At 51.5% G+C, this 21,226-nt stretch overlaps 1 protein-coding gene across 1 annotated transcript in view; it reads right to left on the minus strand.

Moving 5' to 3' along the window:
• The window catches only part of acap1 (ArfGAP with coiled-coil, ankyrin repeat and PH domains 1), a 149,688-nt gene that overhangs the window by 22,251 nt on the left and 106,211 nt on the right, over nucleotides 1–21,226 (minus strand). The window contains exons 7-18 of the mRNA XM_072493272.1: nucleotides 21,109–21,153; nucleotides 20,537–20,632; nucleotides 18,645–18,719; nucleotides 16,312–16,424; nucleotides 13,947–13,998; nucleotides 12,594–12,694; nucleotides 10,390–10,498; nucleotides 8,322–8,521; nucleotides 4,634–4,703; nucleotides 3,923–4,017; nucleotides 3,567–3,766; nucleotides 2,611–2,798 (exon numbers count right to left, since the gene is read on the minus strand). Coding sequence (XP_072349373.1) covers nucleotides 2,611–2,798; nucleotides 3,567–3,766; nucleotides 3,923–4,017; nucleotides 4,634–4,703; nucleotides 8,322–8,521; nucleotides 10,390–10,498; nucleotides 12,594–12,694; nucleotides 13,947–13,998; nucleotides 16,312–16,424; nucleotides 18,645–18,719; nucleotides 20,537–20,632; nucleotides 21,109–21,153 — 1,344 coding nt within the window. The remainder of the gene's footprint in view (nucleotides 1–2,610; nucleotides 2,799–3,566; nucleotides 3,767–3,922; nucleotides 4,018–4,633; nucleotides 4,704–8,321; nucleotides 8,522–10,389; nucleotides 10,499–12,593; nucleotides 12,695–13,946; nucleotides 13,999–16,311; nucleotides 16,425–18,644; nucleotides 18,720–20,536; nucleotides 20,633–21,108; nucleotides 21,154–21,226) is intronic.

The following is a 21,226-nucleotide window of genomic DNA, read 5'->3' on the forward strand; positions in this document are numbered from 1 at the left end:
GCAGGAGGCGAAAGAGGCCGATGTTTTGGCCTTTGCGTCCCTAGTAGCCCGGCGCAGAATATTGCTAATGTGGAAAGAAGCCAAGCCCCCGGGGGTGGAGACCTGGATAAATGATATGGCGGGGTTCATAAAGTTAGAGCGGATTAAGTTCGTCCTAAGGGGGTCGGCTCAAGGGTTTACTAGGCGGTGGCAACCGTTCGTCGAATATCTTGCGGAAAGATAGATAGGGGAGAACAAAGAAGGCAGCAGCAGCGGCCCAGGACTTGGGGGGGGGGGGGGAGGGATGGGGGGGGGGGGTGTGGCCTGAGACAAGGCAGTTGCCAATTAGGGCTAGTTTTTATTTTTTGTTATTTAATATTTATTTATTTGTTGTTGTTTTTGTTTAAATTTAAAAAAGGTCATTATTATCTGTATTGTTACAATGTTGTGTAAAGGATGCACAATGTACTGTGTTGGTTGACCAAAAATTTTCAATAAAATATTATTTAAAAAAAAAAAGAAAGACTGAAGGGACCTTTATTCGCTTGAGGTTCAGAAGAATGAGAGGTGGTTTCATTCAAACATCCTAAGTTTTTACAGGGCTTGACAGGGTCGATGTAAGAAGGGTGTTTCCCCCTGGCTGGGGGTGGGGGGGGGGGGGGATCTAGAACCAGGGGCGCAGTCTCAGAATAAGGGGTCTGTCATTTGAAGGCAGAAGGACAGGTTAATAGGGCACTTACCTTTATCAATCGAGGCACAGAGGCAGGGAGGGGATGTTGGAGTTGTATAGAGCTTTGGTGAGGTCACAGTTGGAGTACTGTGTGCAGTTCTCGTCGCCACATTATAGGAAGGATGTGATTGCACTGGAGGGGGTGCAGAGAGGATTCACCAGGATGTTGCCTGGGATGGAACCAAGAGGTTTGATAGGCTGAGGTAGTTTTCGCTGAAACGCAGAAGACTGAGGGGGCGACCTGATCGAGGTGGACAGGATTCTGAGGGGCACGGACAGGGTGGAGAGGGAGCAGCTGCTCCCCTCAGTTGAAGGGTCAGTCATGAGGGGACACAAGTTCAAGGTGAGGGGTGGGAGGTTCAGGGGGATTTTGAAGAAAAACCTTTTTACCCAGAGGGTGGTGAGGGTCTGGAACGCGCTGCCTGGGAGGGGGGGAGAGGTGGGTTGCCTCACATCCTTTAAAAAGTACCTAGATGAGCACTTGGCCCGTCAGAACATTCAAGGCAATTGGCCAAGTGCTGGCCAATGGGATTAGGCCGGCAGGTCAGGTGTTTTCCATGTGTCGGTGCAGACTCGATGGGCCGAACGGCCTCTTCGGCACTGTGTATTTCTGTGATTCAGGACTGAGGTGAGGAGGAAATTCTTCACCCAGAGGCGAGTGAATCTTCGCAATTCCCTACCCCAGAGGACTGTGGGGGGGGGGTTGGTCTTTGAAAAGGTTCAATCCAGAGGTCGACAGATTTCTTCACACATCAAGGAAGACAGGGAGGTTGCAGGGAAATGGTGTTGGCATTGAAGGTCAGGCATGGTCTCATTGAATGAGAGGGCGGAGCTAAAACGGCTGAATGGCCCACTCCTGCTCCTATTGCTAATGTTCTCATATCCTTCCCCAATTCCAGTGGTTCAGTCATTCCAGCCTCGAACCCTGTGAGGCCTCACCATAGTAAAGGTTCGGTGATGTCCATATTTGTTCATCATTCGGAAACAAGAGAGGATCGAACCACCGCCCTTTGAAATTCAACAGCATTACCATCTCTGTATCCCCCACAATCAACATCCTGGGGGTTACCATCGATCAGAAACTGAACTGGACCCAGCCACATTAATACTACCAGGGCAGGTCAGAGGCTGGGAATCCCGCGGAGAGTAACTTACCTCCTGACCCCCCCAAAGCCTGTCCACCATCCACACGGCACAAGTCAGGAGTGTGATGGAATACTCTCCACTTGCCTGGATGAGTGCGGCTCCAACAACACTCAAGAAGCTCAACACCATCCAGGACAAAGCAGCCCCGCTTGATTGCTCCCATTCCTCAAAAATTCACTCCCTCCCCCACCGACGCACAGCGGCAGCCGTGTGTACCATCTACACGATGCACTGCAGCAACTCCCTAAGGCCCCTTAGGCAGCACCTTCCAAATCCACGGCCTCTACCATCTAGAAGGACAAGAGCAGCAGATACCTGGGAACCCCACCACCTGGAGGTCCCCCTCCGAGTCACTCCCCACCCCGACTGGGAAATATATCGGCCGTTCCTTCACTGTCGCTGGGGGCAAAATCCTGGAACTCCCTCCCTAACAGCACAGTGGGTGTACCTACACCTCGAGGTCTGCAGCGGGTTCAAGAAGGCAGCTCACCCACCACCTTCTCAAGGGGCAATTAGGGATGGGTAACAAATATTGTCCTGACCAACGACGCCCATATGCCGTAAATGAATTAAAAAAAATAAGTTGACCGAACTGTAAAGGTTTCTTCCTTTGTACAAGGCCCGGTAAAACCAACAGAAACCATGGAGATAAATAATTCATGTTTGAGCTGAGCTGCACTAAGCAGATTTATCTTTTCATTGGGTGGGGGGGGAATAATGTTCCCTCCACCAAACCGAACGGATTCCCCCTTTACCGGTGTGACTGCCTGAATAAGTGGCGTTTTGTTCTCATCTGATGCGTTCACCCAGTTGACGTCGGCGCCATGCGCCAATGCGTCAGCCATGACGGGGAGGTTCTGGAGCGCCGCGGCTCGATACAGCAGTGCCCCCGGGTGGAGGTCTCGCAGATCCTCACTGCTATCGCCACTCTTGTCGTTCACACCTGTAAACAGGAAACACGAGAGAGAGAGAAACCGTCGTCAGTGAGGCAGGCCCAGGGTCCCATTTCCAGCAGGCCCCTCCCCCATGAAACCATTGCAGACTGTTGTTAAAAACCCATCTGGTCCTCTTTAGGGAGGGAAATCTGCCATCCTTACCCGGTCTGACCGACATGTGACTCCAGACCCACAGCAATGTGGTTGACTCTGCAAATGCTCCTTGAAGCGTACTCGGTTCAAGGGCAAATAGGGACGGGCAATAAACGGTAGTCCAGCCAGTGTTGCCCACGCACCATGAATGAATAAACAAAAGATGGACTCCTGCGACCCTTTGCTCCACCGCACATCTATTGAATAAAACAATTTGTCTTTCCCCACGTTGAACTTCCATAGTTTGACCTCAGGGGCGGAACTTTCCCTTTCGAAGACGGAAACGGAAGTTGGAGTGAGTTCCAACTGGAATAATTTGATCCCCGACCTTGCATCCTACCCCGGTTTGTAGATAAAACGTAAAGGCCGCCTCGGCCAATCAGACCACCCACCAACCAGGAAGGCAGCTGGGCAACGTAAAACCCCGGTTAATTGCTGTTTAATTAGTTCAGAGTCATTTTACACCACAGAACGAGGCTCGTTGGTCCATCGTGTCTACCCTGGCCACCCAGCACCTACCTGTTCTCCAGTTTCTTGATTGAGGGCGGGCCCACGTCCATCGGCCGATGTGAGGAAGAACGTTAATGACATTGGTGTTTAAGCAAGAGGAGCTTCCATCTTACCTTGGCTAGGGGGCAAGGCCTTCCCTTTGGGCTTCAGGAATGGTTTGGGTGGTTTTTCCGGTTTCTGGGATTTTTCCAGAGTGTTGGCGCGTTGATTCCGCTTCAAGCTGCACCTCCGGAGTCTGATGCCAGTTTCTGGGAGTTTGTGGATAAACTTCTTCTCCACGTACTTGGCCCGAATCCAGGCTTCTTTCTCTTGCCTGAGTGAAGAGAAGGGCGAAAGAGGCCATCTTTTACTGGGCCCGAGACACTTTCAACTTTCAGGATGAAAGTAAGCCACGATCCCGGGAGCATTAATAAGACATTAATCTCTCTCTCCCCCCCACCCCGCCCCACACAACGCTGGCGATCCTTACCGAGGAGATCCAGGGTGAGGTTTTTTCACCGTCATCTCTTCAACCCGAGCTTCATAGATTCCGTTAATGGTGGAGTTCCCCAATTCACACATCAGCTATTGTGAGAGAGAGAGTTAGAGTGAGAGGAGTGACAGGAAAATTCAAGTGGGGGAGGGGGGAGCAAGGTGAGAGGTACAGAAAGAGAGAGAGAGGAGACGGTCAGTGGAGGTATAGAGATTGAGGGGAGACCCAATGGGTGGGAAAGGGAAGGGGGTGGGTAATGGGGAAGTTTGAGGGGGAGACGAGGTGGGGGAGGTGTGTGGAAATGATAGAGCAGAGCGAGCGCCAGAGAGGCAAACGGTGAGGAGGAAAAGGGGGAGAAAGAGACACACAAGGTAGGGAGAGAGAGAAAGAGAAGGGAATCGAGAGAGAGTGGGGGGTGGGAAGTGGTGAAAGTGAGGGAAAGGGGAGAGAGAGGGAAGAGGAAAGCGCAAGAGGAAGAAAGGGGGAAAAAGGCGCGAGAAGGGAGAGAAAGAAGGATAAAAGACGAAGGGGAGGGAGGGGGCAAAAGGATGGTGGGGATAATAAAGGGAGATAAAGGGTGCAGAGAGACATAGTGAGATAGAAGGAAAAGGGGAAGGAGAGGCAAGGAAGGAGAGAACAAGGGGACGTACAAGATGGAGGAAGCTCCGGTTGATTGGTTGGGGCCATTCTGACCCTGGACATACTCACCTTCAGCAATTCTGGCTCCCAAGAATCTAGAGTCAGCGATCGGACTTTGGAAAAATGGACACCTAGACTCCTGCCAGGGATTAGAAAACAAACGTTAGCGCTTCCCTGCTCAGTGCTCACTCTCACCCATCCCCAAAGCTTCACTCCCTGAGCCCAGTCCCTGGTTCACTCTCAGGTCAGATTCCTGATGGATCAGTGCAAGACTCCCTCCTTGTTCAGAGATCCCGGATTAATACTAAACCTCAAGAGAATGGATATCTGACAGAATTCCGAAATTACAGGACAGGGTAGGTGGCGTTCAGATACAGATCAGCCATGGTCTAATTGAACAGAGGGACAGAGTGTAAGGGACCACGTTGCCGATGTGTTTTCCCATCCAGCACCTTGATCATCAATGAAACCCCAACACACATCTTGGCAACAGAACCCGGGCCACATCCTGACAATTAAATTACCTGCCCGATCTCCCTACTGTAGCCATCTGAGATGGCCACCTGCAAAGGACCATGGGAATTATGGCCAACCCTGGTAAAGCAGTTGATGTGGTGTATATGGATTTCAGTAAAGCGTTTGATAAGGTTCCCCACGGTAGGCTACTACAGAATATACGGAGGCATGGGATTCAGGGAGATTTAGCAGTTTGGATCAGACATTGGCTAGCTGGAAGAAGACAAAGGGTGGTGGTCGATGGGAAGTGTTCAGACTGGAGTCCAGTTACTAGTGGTGTACCACAAGGATCTGTTTTGGGGCTACTGCTGTTTGTCATTTTTATAAATGACCTTGAGGAGGGTGTCGAAGGATGGGTGAGTAAATGTGCAGATGACCCTAAAGTCGGTGGAGTTGTGGACGGTGCGGAAGGATGTTACAAGTTACAGAGGGACATAGATAAGCTGCAGCGCTGGGCTGAGAGGTGGCAAATGGAGTTTAATGCAGAAAAGTGTGAGGTGATTCATTTTGGAAGGAATAACAGGAAGACTGAGTACTGGGCTAATGGTAAGATTCTTCACAGTTGGGATGAGCAGAGATATCTCGGTGTCCATGTACATAGATCCCTGAAAGTTGCCACTCAGGTTGAGAGGGTTGTTAAGCAGGCGTACGGTGTGTTAGCTTTTATTGGTAGAGGGATTGATTTTCGGAGCCATGAGGCCATGTTGCAGCTGTACAAAACTCTGGTGCGGCCGCATTTAGAGTATTGCGTGTAATTCTGGTCGCCGCATTATAGGAAGGATGTGGAAGCATTGGAAAGAGTGCAGAGGAGATTTACCAGAATGTTGCCTGGTATGGAGGGAAGATCTTATGAGGAAAGGCTGAGGGACTTGAGGCTGTTTTCATTAGAGAGAAGAAGGTTAAGACTTAATTGAGGCATACAAGATGATCAGAGGATTGGTTAGGGTGGACAGTGAGAGCCTTTTTCCTCGGATGGTGACGTCTAGCACAAGGGGGCATAGCTTTAAATTGAGGGGAGATAGATATAAGACAGATGTCAGAGGTAGGTTCTTTACTCAGAGAGTAGTAAGGGCGTGGAATGCCCTGCCTGCACCAGTAGTGGACTCGCCAACACTAAGGGCATTCAAATGGTCATTGGATAGACATGGACGATAAGGGAATAGTGTAGATGGGCTTTAGAATGATTTCACAGGTCGGCGCAAGATCGAGGGCCGAAGGACCTGTACTGCGCTGTAATGTTCTATGTTCCATGGACTCAGACAGATACAGAGCTTCTGTGGGTTTGAAACGCAGGTAGCTAGACCTGATCGAAACCCCCGCTCGTTTGCATTCTAATGGCCCATTTCCCCAGAACAATAGGACTGCACTCAAGAAACCGATACAGCCACAGACTGATTGGCGCCACTCCCTTTACTCAGAGCGCCCAACCACCAAGGTCAATGACCGCTAAGGACCCGCCCAGCCACCAAGGCACCCGCCCCTTTATTGGCCAAAATCGAAGGCAGTGATCGAAGCCTGTCGAATTATTGGGTCCAAGATTAAGGAGCGCCCCAAAGAGCGTGAAATCCCAGAGGGATAAAAGGGGACACAGCTATGTGTTTTGCCTCTTTTGGACCCGGCCTGTGCCAGCCTCCTTTGAATGCAGCCTGTGCCAGCCCAACAGCAGCATAACGACCAGACAGCCATGTTCAAGACCAGCGATCGCTACCTGACGGATGAGCCCAGCAGAGACAGAGCCACTTCTTCAAACCAGCCACATGAGATCAAGATAAAGGCCTTATCCATTTGCACAGAGCCGGTCGCCCTGAAGTTAAGTACAGGTTATTGTAGCTGATAGGTGTAGTTTAACTTGTAGTATATTGTGCTTGCATGTCGAAGTAACCCTTGTGTGTAAATAAACCACCTCTGAACTTGAACTGACTAACTAGTTGTGTGGTCATTTTTGACCGATATACGGGAAAGCCTTGTGGTTCAGTAAGAAAAACAGAAACACCCACAGTATTGGCGACGCTGTTGGGGCATAACATCATATCATAAAAAGAGCCTCAGTATCATAGAACATAGAACAATACAGCGCAGTACAGGCCCTTCGGCCCACGATGTTGCACCGAAACAAAAGCCATCCAACCTACACTATGCCATTATCATCCATATGTTTATCCAATAAACTTTTAAATGCCCTCAATGTTGGCGAGTTCACTACTGTAGCAGGTAGGGCATTCCACGGCCTCACTACTCTACTCTTTGCGTAATCATGTTGGCGACTCTGAAGAGCAACATTATTGGTGACGCTGGTGGGATAGTATTCCATTACATTGGCAACACTACTCTATATTGCTTGTTGCTTAACCTATTTTGTAACCTTGTCAATTATTTACTTTCAAAGAACAAAGAGCAATACAGCACAGGAACAGGCCCTTCGGCCCCTCCAAGCCTGCGCCGACCATGGTACCTGCCTCAACTAAAACCGTCTGCCCTTACGGAGTCCGTATCCTTCCATTCCCACCCTATTCATATATTTGTCAAGATGCCCCTTAAATTCTGCTATCGTACCTGCTCCCACCCCCTCCCCAGGCAACGTGTTCCATATATTTACCACCCACTGTGTAAAAAACGTGCCTTGCACATCTGTTCTAAACATTTCCCCACGCACGTTAAACCTACATCCCCTCGTACTTGACTCTCCTACCCAAGGAAAGAGCATCTGACGATCCACTCTGTCCGTGCCACTCATAATCTTGTAGACCTCTATCAGGTCGCCTCTCAACCTCCGTCGTTCCAGTGAGAACAGACCGAGTTCATCTAACCTCTCCTCAAAGCTAATGCCCTCCATACCAGGCAACATCCTAGTAAACTGCTTCTGTACCCTCTCCAAAGCACCACATCCTTCTGGTAGTGTGGCGACCAGAATGGTACACAATATTCCAAATGAGGCCTAACTAAGGTCCTGTACAGCTGCAACATGACTTGACAATTTTTAAAATCAATGCCCTGACCGGTGAAGGGCAGCATGCCGTATGCCTTCTTGATCACTTCATCCACCCGCGTTGCCATTTGCACGAGCTTCACCTTTAATCGACAGTCTCTCATGTGGAACCTTATCAACTGTCTTCTGGAAGACTGCATCATTACTGCCCACAGAGAGTCCTCCATTCAGTAATCTCATCAAAAGGTGCATTCAGTCTCCGCACCAAATTTAATTTTGGTTAGTTGACAGCTGTGCCCCTCCCTTGCCTGTTACCTGTGGATTCCAGAACATTCTATGCAGAGGGTGATGCCCAGGTTGATGCTGGCCCACTCTGGCAGGGCTTCATTACAATCGCAGCAGTGAGCATTGCCAGGGATGCCCTGTACCTGCTCGAGACCCTTCTCCTTCCCTGGTCTCACTTCGTCGGTGAAGCTGAAGATCCCTGTAGACACAGACGAAGTCCTTTCCAACTTCTGAAAAGACACCAATCTGAACTCTAACACCGATAGGTAATAGTGAAGGGTACAGCTTCTTAGTAAGGTACAATATCTCAGCAGACTCGGGGACAGTTACAGGAAGGACACTGAAGATAATCTCGCAGCAGTTTCCCGTTTTGTGTGTCAAACCGCACAAGTTGGGCTGTATCCTCAGTCTGCTCTCTTGGGGGAGTGCAATTAAGTGCTGACAATTAACATGGTGGCCCTGGATTAGAGCGTTAAAATGAGAGTCAGTGTGTGTGAGACCCGTACCCCAGTGAGAGTCAGTGTGTGTGGGACCCGTACCCCAGTGAGAGTCAGTGTGTGTGGGACCCATACCCCAGTGAGAGTCAGTGTGCGTGGGACCCGTACCCCAGTGAGAGTCAGTGTGTGTGGGACCCGTATCCCAGTGAGAGTCAGTGTGTGTGGGACCCGTACCCCAGTGAGAGTCAGTGTGTGTGGGACCCGTACCCCAGTGAGAGTCAGTGTGTGTGGGACCCCTACCCCAGTGAGAGTCAGTGTGTGTGGAACCCCTACCCCAGTGAGAGTCAGTGTGTGTGGGACCCGTACCCCAGTGAGAGTCAGTGTGTGGGACCCGTACCCCAGTGAGAGTCAGTGTGTGTGGGACCCGTACCCCAGTGAGAGTCAGTGTGTGTGGGACCCCTACCCCAGTGAGAGTCAGTGTGTGTGGAACCCCTACCCCAGTGAGAGTCAGTGTGTGTGGGACCCGTACCCCAGTGAGAGTCAGTGTGTGGGACCCGTACCCCAGTGAGAGTCAGTGTGTGTGGAACCCGTACCCCAGTGAGAGTCAGTGTGTGTGGAACCCGTACCCCAGTGAGAGTCAGTGTGTGTGGAAGCCGTACCCCAGTGAGAGTCAGTGTGTGGGACCCGTACCCCAGTGAGAGTCAGTGTGTGTGGGACCCGTACCCCACTGAGAGTCAGTGTGTGTGGAACCCGTACCCCAGTGAGAACATAGAACATAGAACATTACAGCGCAGTACAGGCCCTTCGGCCCTCGATGTTGCGCCGATCTGCGAAACCACTCTAAAGCCCATCTACACTATTCCCTTATCGTCCATATGTCTATCCAATGACCATTTGAATGCCCTTAGTGTTGGCGAGTCCACTACTGTTGCAGGCAGGACATTCCACGCCCTTACTACTCTCTGAGTAAAGAACCTACCTCTGACATCTGTCTTATATCTATCGCCCCTCAATTTAAAGCTATGTCCCCTCGTGCTAGACATCACCATCCGAGGAAAAAGGCTCTCACTGTCCACCCTATCTAATCCTCTGATCATCTTGTATGCCTCAATTAGGTCACCTCTTAACCTTCTTCTCTCGAACGAAAACAGCCTCAGCTCCCTCAGCCTTTCCTCATAGGATCTTCGCTCCAGACCAGACAACGTCCTGGTAAATCTCCTCTGCACTCTTTCCAATGCTTCCACATCCTTCCTATAATGTGGTGACCAGAATTGCACGCAATACTCCAAATGCGGCCGCACCAGAGTGTTGTATAGCAGCAACATGACCTCATGGCTCCGAACCTCAATCCCTCGACCAATAAAAGCTAACACACCGTACGCCTTCTTAACAACCCTCTCAGCCTGAGTGGCAACTTTCAGGGATCTATGTGAGAGACAGTGTGTGTGGGACCCGTACCCCAGTGAGAGTCAGTGTGTGTGGGACCCGTACCCCAGTGAGAGTCAGTGTGTGTGGAACCCGTACCCCAGTGAGAGTCAGTGTGTGTGGGACCCGTACCCCAGTGAGAGTCAGTGTGTGTGGGACCCGTACCCCAGTGAGAGTCAGTGTGTGTGGAATACTATCCAATGAGAGTTTGTGCCTCGCTAATGTGTGGTCAGTACCGAATAGCTGTCCTCTCTTCTCTCATTAAAGGCTGTAGCAATGCTTGACTGTACGGCCAGGATCCAGTTTTGCTGGTGTCTCTCCGAGTCAGCCTGCAGCATACAACTCCTGTTGGGAAGCAGAACAAAAACATTCAAATGGTGACCCTGGATCAAGACACTAAAATATCCATATGAACAGTCGCACCTTTCATATATCCTCTCTCCCCATCCACCCTGTCAATGCCCCTCAGGATCGCCTTTTACTCGTCTAAACTCCACTGGATTCAAACCCAGCCTGCCCAATCTTACCTCAGAAGACAACCTGCCCATTCCTGGTATTAGTCTCATGAACCCTCTCTGAACTGCTTCCAATGCATTTATCCCTTATCTTAAATAAGATGACTAACACGGAGCACTCCAGTATTGAGAGAACTCTACACAGCTGAAGCATAGATCGCAAGAAACTGCAGAGTGGTGAACTCAGCCCAACACATCACACAAGCTTGCCACCCTCCCATTGATTCTGCCTACACCTCCCGCTGCCTCAGGAAGGCAGACAGCATTATCAGAGACCCCTCCCACCCAGGCATTGCCTTCTTCCAGACCCTTCCATCAGGCAGAAGGTACTGAAGTCTGAAGACCCGCACATCCAGACATAGGAACAGCTCCTTCCCCACAGCTACTAGACTCCTCAACGACTCCCCCTCGGACTGATCTGTTCCCTGTAAGAACACTGAGCGGGATTCTCCCCTAACCGGAGGGGCGGGCCGTACCGGTGCCGAGGAGTGGCGTGACCGGCGCTGGCATGGTTGGCGCCTCACCAGCCGGCGCCAAAGGGCCTCCGCTGGCTGGCACGAGTTGCCGCATGCGCGGGGGTGTTCTTCTCCGCACCGGCCACGGAGGACCGTTACACCGGCTGGTGCGGAGGGAAAGAGTGCCCCCAATGCACAGGCCTGCCCGCGGATCAGTGGGCCCCGATCGCGGGCCAGGTAACCGTGAGGGCCTCCCCCGGGGCCAGACCCCCCCACCAAGTACTCCGCAGGCCGCTGGTACGGACCTGGTGTATTTCACACTGGCGGGACCCGCCGAAAACGGGCGGCCATTTGACCAGAGAATCGCCGGGGGGGGCGGGGGGGGGGGGGCGGGCCGCTGCCAACGGTCCCCGACCGGCGCGGTGCGATTCCCGTCCCCGCCGAAAAACAGGCAGTGGGGAATCCGGCAGTCGGCGTCGGGGCGGGATTCATGCCGCCCCCAGGCAATTCTCCGGCCCTGCGGGGGGTCGGAGAATCCCGCCTACTATTCACGACGCCCTATGCTGCTCTTGCTCATGTATCTGATTTGTTTGGCCCCTTGTTCCGCACTGTAACCAATCACTGTTTGTCGATGTACCATTTGTCAATGTTCCCTGTTGATTATTCTTTTTCTCTACTATGTACGTACTGTGTACGTTCCCTCGGCCGCAGAAAAATACTTTTCACTGTACTTCGGTACATGTGACAATAAATCAAATCAAATCAAATAACCGCCCTATTTTTTGTCGTCAATTCCCCTCGCAATAAACGTTCCATTAGCTTTCCTAATTACTTGCTGTACCCGCAGACGAAGCTTTTCGCAAAACATGAGGGCAAGTTACAGCCCTGTGGGTGGGGAAGAGGAGGAAACAAAATGCAGGAGAGAGTTCCTGGTCTCATGGTGAGCCCAGAAGGCTATGATGTGCCTCATCGGGAGATCAGTTGCTTTGTAAACAAGACAGAGCTGGATTTTCCCAGGTGGCTTTGGAGGCAGAGGGTGGGAAAGGGGCTGGAACTGGGAGGAAACGTGTTCGGGAGGGGGCGGCGGGGAGGCAAACACAATTGGATTGTGCCAGCAAGTTCCCTGCCTTTTCCGCGCATTTCCTGGATGTGGGATACCAGCAGCTTCGGGGAGCCAATCAGGGACCCAGTTGTGGACTTGGATTGTCGGTTTTCCGATGGGCGCTCCCTCGCTGTGCCAGGAACCCTGGAACGGTGTGGAGGAAGCCACCCCCCCCGTCGGGATTGTAAACCCACCTGGGAAAGCCAGCCACCAAACTCTGAAAATAAACTAAAACTGCATTTATGGTGGGATGATTCTGAACGTGAGGGACCAATGGGAAGGCGGAAAGAAACCAATTTCACTTGTGGCCTGGTCTGATGGAGAACCTCATGCTGGTCTGTGTCTGCGAGGACCAACCCATCACTCACTTAGAGGGGGAGACCACTTCAAAGCAAAATCGTCTCTCGCTGTCTGTCCCGCTCTTAACGGTGCACAGGCGGAGATCTTCCACAACAACCGTCAAGTTATCCTGCAACATATAAAACAAATAATCAGCTGACAGCGCAACTTCATTCACCTGATTCGCCAATTCCAGAGGCGTATTCAGCCTGTCCCGGGGTGTGGGGGTCACGGGGCTGGGTCAGCATTTATTACCCATCCCTAATTACCCGTCAACTCAGCGTCTTCGGCCCATTTCAGAGAGGGGCTGTTAAGTGTCGACCCCATCGCTGTGGGTCTGGAGTCACGTGTAGGCCAGACCGGGTAAGGACGGCAGATTTCCCCTCCCTAAAGGGGACATTAGTGAAGCAGATGGGTTTTGACGACAATCGATAACAAGCCGTTCACCATTACAGAGACGAGCGTTTTTAAAGGTTGTGGTGGGGTTTGAACCCATTAAGCATCTGGACCGCTGTGTTATTATTCCAGTGACTTTACCATTGCGCCTCTGTCTTCCCGTGCACAATAGCTGTACTGTCATAGAATCATAGGATCTCTGAATCATAGGATCCCTACAGTGCAGAAGGAGGCCATTCAGCCCATCGAGGCTGCACCGACTCTCTGAAAGAGTGTCACACCCAGGCCCACCCTATCCCCATTCCCACATAATCTGCACATCTTTGGGCAGTAAGGGGCTTTTTAGCACAGCAAATCCACGTAACCCGCAGATCTTTGGACTGTGGGAGGAAACCGGAGCACCCGGAGGAAACCCACGCACACACGGGGGAGGCAGACATGGGGAGAACGTGCAGACTCCACGCAGACACGGGGAGAACGTGCAGACTCCACGCAGACACGGGGAGAACGTGCAAACTCCACGCAGACACGGGGAGAACGTGCAGACTCCACGCAGACACGGGGAGAACGTGCAGACTCCACGCAGACACGGGGAGAACGTGCAAACTCCACGCAGACACGGGGAGAACGTGCAGACTCCACGCAGACACGGGGAGAACGTGCAAACTCCACGCAGACACGGGGAGAACGTGCAAACTCCACGCAGACACGGGGAGAACGTGCAAACTCCACGCAGACACGGGGAGAACGTGCAAACTCCACGCAGACACGGGGAGAACGTGCAGACTCCACGCAGACACGGGGAGAACATGCAGACTCCACGCAGACACGGGGAGAACGTGCAGACTCCACGCTGTCAAAGCAGTTCCGCCCAGCGTCTGTGTGGGTCTGGATCTGGTTTCACCCCCAGCTCTATATCTGAGGACCAGGCGGGAAGTGAAAGATGGCCGCCACTTCCAAACTCCCAAGCGCTCACGGTCTCTCACCTTGAGCTTCTTCTGGTACACCAGTTGATTGTTTTGAATGGAAAACCAGCGTCTGTGAGGACAGAAGGGAAGAGTGAGAGAAGAGCAGGAAGGGAGCCATTCACGCTAACAGTAAAAGACGCAGAAACTCTAAACCCAGAGATCAGCACGGCCAATACCAATGAAGTCTCAAAGCAGGTCAATCTCTCACAAGATCACCCGGTGATAGCAGCCATAGCAACACCTCCCTCTCTGTTTCTGTCAGCAGTGAGTTCAGAATCACAGCATCGCGACATTAAAGCAGAGACCATCTGGAGATGTGAACTCTTCAGGAATTTGGGGATGGGCACACAGGCAACATTGCCCGCCCGACGGAGCTGGTTTTAAACGATTGGCGCTTCGATGCTTGGCATGTTGGCTTGGGAGAGCTCGCTGCTGTTCGAGCGCCATTAAATTTTCCGTTGGATTTGCAGGATCTCCGAAACACCGCTCTCTCCCCATGCCCCTCCGCACCTTTAGAATCTTCTTCAATATATTCAGTGATTTGGCCTCCACAGTCTGGGATAGAGAATTCCACAGCTTCACCACCCTCCGAGTGAAGATATTTCTCCTCATCTCAGTCCTAAATGGCCTACCCCGTATCCTGAGACTGTGACCCCTGGTTCTAGACCCTCCCCCCAGCCAGAGGAAACACTGTCCCTGCATCCAGTCTGTCCGGCCCCATCAGGATTTTATACATTCCAATGTGATCCCCTCTCAGTCTTCTAAACTCCAGTGAAGATAGACCTAATCGACCCAATCTCTGCGCAGGCGACAATCCTGTCAGCCCAGGAATCAGGACCCTTAAAGACGAACACCAGTATGGACCAGGACTCTTTTGTCCCAGTTTTTCCCGCCTTTTCCCGTTGGGAACTCTCCGAGGGAACAAATCAGTGTCACGTGGAATGAGTTAGAGAAGGAGACATTGTGATTTGAACCCAGAGTGAGGTTTATGGAAAGGGAGGGCAGTATAGGCCATCACCAGAGGCTTGTAGCTTGAGGGGCGCCATTCCTTATCTGGTGAAGCTGACCGGGAGTGTCGCCCACCTTCACCGGCTGCCATGAGTTGGAAGGATTTTGCAGGTTTGATACGCAATCTGTTTGGCCATGTGAAATGAAATGAAATGAAAATTGCTTATTGTCACAAGTAGGCTTCAAATGAAGTTACTGTGAAAAGCCCCTAGTCGCCGCATTCCGGCGCCTGTTCGGGGAGGCTGGTACGGGAATTGAACCCGTGCTGCTGGCCTGCCTGGGTCTGCTTTCAAAGCCAGCTCTTTAGCCCTGTGCTAAACAGCCCCTTGTTTATCAACATGATGTGTTATCAACACATCTTCCTCTGCCATCAAATCATCGAACGTAGGACCAGGAGGAGGGCATCTGCCCCTTCGAGTCTGCTCTGACATTCATTATGATCACCATCTCAATACCCTGATCCCGCCTTCCCCCCCCCCCCATTTCCTTTGAACCCCTTTGTCCCAAGTACTATATCTAACTGCTTCTCAAAACCACACTTTGGCCTCAACTACTTCCTCTCTGGGTGAAGAAATCTATCCTCATCTCTGTCCTAAATGGTCTCCCCCGCATCCTCAGACTGCGGTTCTGGACACCCCCCACCATCGGGAACATCCTTCCTGCATCGACCCTGTCCAGTCCGGTTCGAATTTTATAAGTCTCTACGAGATCCCCCCCTCATTCTTCTGAACTCCAGCGAGAACAATCCTAACCGACCCAATCGCTCCTCGTACGTCAGTCCTGCCATCCCAGGAATCAGTCTGGTAAATCTTCGCTGCGCTCCCTCGAGAGCAAGAACATCCTTCCTCAGATAAGGAGACCAAAACTGCCCACAATACTCCAGATGTGGCCTCACCAAGGCCCTGTATAATTGCAGCAACACATCCCTGCTCCTGCACTCGAATCCTCTCAGAATTAATTCCTGGAGCGGGACTCGAATCCGGAGCTTCTGGCTTCGAGGCAGGGGAGCTACCCATTGGGCCACAAGATCTCCACTGACTCATTAGTGACCATCTTATGAGACCATAAGAAAAAGGAACAAGAATAGGCCATTCGGCCCCTCGAGCCTGCTCCGCCGTTCAATGGCATCATGGCTGATCCCGACATTCCTCACATCCATTTTCCTGTCCTTTCCCCATAACCCTTGATTCGACAAGAAAGGTTGCAACGCGGGGAGACTTTGAGGTAATACCCAATCGAAAATCTTTTCCTTGATCCCGTCCAGTGGTGAGAGGGGGAACAGGATCGAGATTTCGAGGAACTCATACTAACCCACTTGAGAGTTGAAATACCGTGGTCCCGACTTTAAACTACACGGAGCGGACGCTGACAGTACCTGTTCCAGGTTTTGAAGGCATTGCTGGCTCGTTTGTACAGATAACCCTCCATAACAACACCATTTGGGGCCTCCACGTTAAATTCAGCCACCAAATCATCGTAAAACACATCCTGCGGAAGGTAAAAACCTTTAATTAAATGGGCAACATTGCAAATGGGCATCTTCTCCTCTCTCACACGCAGGGCCTTTCAAATCCTCGAGCCTGTTTTGCTATTCCATTGGATCAGGGCAGATCTCCATCTTAACTCCATCTATCCACCGAAATTCCAGAACCTTAGATACTTCCACCCAAAAAAAGGAAAGATTATCCTCAGTTTTGACATTGTCAATTGACCCCCCCCCCCCCCCCCATGAGCCTCATCAGTTGTTTGGGGGAAGAGGGTTAAACTGGTTGTTACACAGCACACTCAGGGCTGTTCGGCAAGTGCTGCCCATTCGCAGAATCACATCAAACAGACAATTTTTCAGGGGTTTTTCGCCGGCAGGGGCTGGTTTGAGTGCTGTCTGTACTCCGCCTGTTCTGAACAGGTACAAGCTGTGTGACTCAATCAGCCAATCACTGGGACGCATGGCTGAGGCACCTGGCAACACACCAGCGCTGAAATTCAGCCACAGCCATGCTCAATTGTGTGAGAGGCAGAACAATGGTTTTGGACCGATGGCAGTAACCTGCGGGAACCGTCACTCAAGTAGTCATTGCACAGTAGCAGTGTGAAATGGTTTGCTCGACCTTTTCTTGTCTCAGCTGCTGAACAGTTTTGCCTCTCTGGGATAATTGGAATTAGACAGGAGTCTGTTTGAGGTCCAGAACCTTGAGCCCATTTGCAAGCTTGTGTGAGCCACTGGTGAACAATATTCTGATCAAGATAACCAATATCTTGCAGGACAGCTCTACCTGTCCTGGGTGTGTTTGATGGGGACAGTGTAGAGGGAGCTTTACTCTGTATCTAACCCCGTGCTGTACCTGTCCTGGGAGTGTTTGATGGGGACAGCGTAGAGGGAGCTTTACTCTGTATCTAACCCCGTGCTGTCCCTGTCCTGGGAGTGTTTGATGGGGGCAGTGTAGACAAACCTTTACTCTGTATCTAACCCAGTGCTGTACCTGTCCTGGGAGTGTTTGATGGGGACAGTGTAGAGGGAGCTTTACTCTGTATCTAACCCCGTGCTGTACCTGCACTGGGAGTGTTTGATGGGGACAGTGTAGAGGGAGCTTTACTCTGTATCTAACCCCGTGCTGTACCTGTCCTGGGAATGTTTGATGGAGACAGTGTAGAGGGAGCTTTACTCTGTATCTAACCCCGTGCTGTACCTGTCCTGGGAGTGTTTGATGGGGACAGTGTAGAGGGAGCTTTACTCTGTATCTAACCCCATGCTGTACCTGTCCTGGGAGCGTGTGATGGGGACAGTGTAGGGGGAGCTTTACTCTGTATCTAACCCCGTGCTGTACCTGTCCTGGGAGTGTTTAATGGGGACAGTGTAGCGGGAGCTTTACTCTGTATCTAACCCCGTGCTGTACCTGTCCTGGGAGTGTTTGATGGGGACAGTGTAGAGGGAGCTTTACTCTGTAGTTAACCCTGTGCTGTACCTGTCCTGGGAGTGTTTGATGGGGACAGTGTAGATGGAGCTTTAGTCTGTATCTAACCCCGTGCTGTGCCTGTCCTGGGAGTGTTTGATGGGGACAGTGTAGAAGGAGTTTTACTCTGTATGTAACCCTGTGCTGTCCCTGTCCTGGGAGTGTTTGATGGGAACAGTGCGGAGGGAGCTTTACTGTGTATCTAACCCCGTTCTGTACCTGTCCTGGGAGTGTTTGATGGGAACAGTGCAGAGTGAGCTTTACTCTGTATCTAACCCCGTGCTGTACCTGTCCTGGGAGTGTTTGATGGGAACAGTGCAGAGTGAGCTTTACTCTGTATCTAACCCCGTGCTGTACCTGTCCTGGGAGTGTTTGATGGGATCTGTGCAGAGGGAGCTTTACTCTGTATCTCATCTAACAATAGACTGGAAATATTGCAGTGTTGAGGAGGGAATCTCTGGGAGTCTGTGTGGTAGAGTGAGCTTCACTCAATGTTGCTCAGATTGCAGCTATGTTGTCACTTTGGACGTTAAAATCCATCTGGGGCTGGTTTAGCACAGGGCTACATAGCTGGCTTTTAAAGCAGACCAAGGCAGGCCAGCAGCACAGTTCAATTCCCGTAACAGCCTCCCTGAACAGGCGCCGGAATGTGGCGACTAGGGGCTTTTCACAGTAACTTCATTTGAAGCCTACTTGTGACAATAAGCGATTTTCATTTCATTTCATTTTTCATCTGCGTATTGTTCTCCCACCTCACCTTCTGTTTGATGGCAGCATGTCGTTGTTCCATGTCCCGTTTATCTCTGGCTGAATTCAGCACCAGCTGATGTAACTGCAGGACAGAGAAACAAAAATACATCACCTTCCTTCCCGATAAACCTATGCCGGTCGCTGAAGGAAGATGCTGACTCGGGCTGCGATCCCGATGTCCATTCCCAGGAATTCAGTCTTCATATCTAACGGTCTACAGGATATAGAGCTGGAGGGGTTGGAGGTGGGGGTGGGGTCGTGTCTGAGATGAGATGGATTAAGGTGATGTTGGGTCTCATATTCCCCCCCATATGCCACACTGGGGAGCCAGGAGGTTACGGGACCACCCGCGTAAATGTTTGCTTTTCCCGTCCCCTTGCCAAGTGTTCAGATAAGTGCAAGACACGAACCTTCGACAGTGTCCTTCTTCGCCAACGTGGGGAGTGTGGAATGGGGTTGAACCTGTGAGTGAGGGGCCTAGACACTGTGCCACACCCCACAGTAACACAGAATGTGAGGAAACACGTGACCAGGGTTCAAAACATCAACAATGACGGGTTGGACACTGGCCCCAGCCTGGGTCGACCTTTCCCCGATTTGGAAAGGCGACGATTCGATTCTGCTCCCAGTCGCCATGCGGCATTGCTTCCAAAATCTTGGTCCTTGCTGCGTGCTGAGAATCTCTGGGCCTCTGAGTAACAGGAGCATCCTGTCCCCTGTAGGAGCCAATGGCTGCAGCTCAAGGTCACTACTTCCTGTCCGTCTCATGATGCAGACCATGAGTGGGCAGATAAGGGGGTGACCCTGGGAAGACAAATCCAGCACAGTTTGTTCAAAGTCTACATAAGGAAGTCAAACTCTCATGGGAAAGGAATGAAACAAGTCTCCCTCTGTCTCCTTATTTCCCTCGGCCTCAGTCTCTCCATGTCAATGGGTGCGTCTCTCTGCATGTCCCCCTTCAACGATGGCCTCGATCTGATCAATTCTGCCTCCACTAGGTTACGACAAAGGTTTCTTACTGATATTTGTTCAGGGAATGTGGGAGTCGCTGGTTCGGCCCAGTATTTATTGTCCATCTCTCATTGCCTTTGAGAAGGTGGTGGGTGAGCTGCCTTCTGGAACCGCTGCAGTCCCCGAGGTGTAGGTACACCCACTGTGCTGTTAGGGAGGCAGTTTGAGGATTTTGACCCAGCGAAACTGAAGGAACGGCCGATATGTTTCCAGTTCGGGTGGTGAATGACTCGGAGGCGAACCTCCAGGTGATGGGGTTCCCAGGTATCTCCTGATGATACAGAAAGGGAAGGAAATTGTCTGCAGGAGGCAATTATTCCCAGTTTTCCCATCATCGTGACAGCAGGCTCCTCATCTGTAGCCCAGTGAACGTTGGGGCATCTTGCTACTGTTACTGAAGTCCTCATATAAAGCAGGACGCATGTCTTGAACTGAGATAAGCTACAAGGGAGGTAAATAAAGAGCTTGCGTGATGTATTTCTCCATCTAATGACTGAAACTGCAGCTAAACCCGACTCGATTTGAAGAAAATTCAGGCTTCAGGGCCTAGTGTCATAAGCCAGTCAGCTAGGTACAACACAGGGGTCCATCAGGCTCGAGAGATTGAGAAAGTTACCCAATTGTTCCCAATCCCATGAACGACATGGTGGACACAGAAAAACATAAATGTAGACGGCAACGTAGAGAGTGAGAGACTGAGGGTGAGGCAGACAGAGACACACACGTCTCTCAGACGGACAAATCGACGTGTATATACAGGTGGAGAGGGATAATCATGTGTCAGCTCGCGGCAGAGTGGGGGGAACGAGAAGGAATTCTACCGCTGAATCACCAAGAACAGAACGCCGGCCGATTGACAGACCATCGAGGATTTGGCCCACACCATACCTGCTCTGCCAACTGCTTCTTGTAAGTGTCCAGGCTGTTGAGGGTATCGAAACCCTGAGTGAAGAAACTGGACTGTGCGCCCATGAGCGACACCATCTGTAACCAATCAGATCAAAGTTCAGCTGGGCACAGGAAGCGACAATCCGAACCACCCCAAGACGCACTGCTACCCAGCGTGGCACTGAGGTCAAGGTTCACCTCAGTGTAACAGGCCTCAGTGCCCCTGGGGTTAGGGTCTGGAGTTGAGAAAGTAACTGAGCCTCCCCTGGCCATTTGCGGCCTGCCGACCCCTCACTGGAGGACCTGGCTTGGATGACGACAGAGTTGGCTGAGCTGCCAGTTCATCAATGTGCATGGTCTGGGCAGACGGGCTGCCCGCTATCCGTTGGCACTGGGCGTGGGCGTGGGGGGGGGGGCACCTGGAGCTATAAGCCACAGCCCAGTTACAAGATCAAGGATTGGAGGGTTTTCAAACGAACCCCCCCACCCCGCCCCCCACCCCCCCCAGCCGAAACCTCAGCCCCACCAATGATGGCAAAGAGTGGAAGAAGGGAAGGGAAAAGGATACTTACAAACTGCAACATCTCGTTCCTCTTCTTCGCTTGAATGACATTGATCTGGAAAAGAGATGTACAGCAAAGGGTGTCAAAAGGTGAATTGATGGTCAGATATAGAGCTCACTGGTCACAG

Source organism: Scyliorhinus torazame, chromosome 31, assembly GCF_047496885.1.
Source record: "Scyliorhinus torazame isolate Kashiwa2021f chromosome 31, sScyTor2.1, whole genome shotgun sequence".
NCBI classification, from domain to species: Eukaryota; Metazoa; Chordata; class Chondrichthyes; order Carcharhiniformes; family Scyliorhinidae; genus Scyliorhinus; species Scyliorhinus torazame.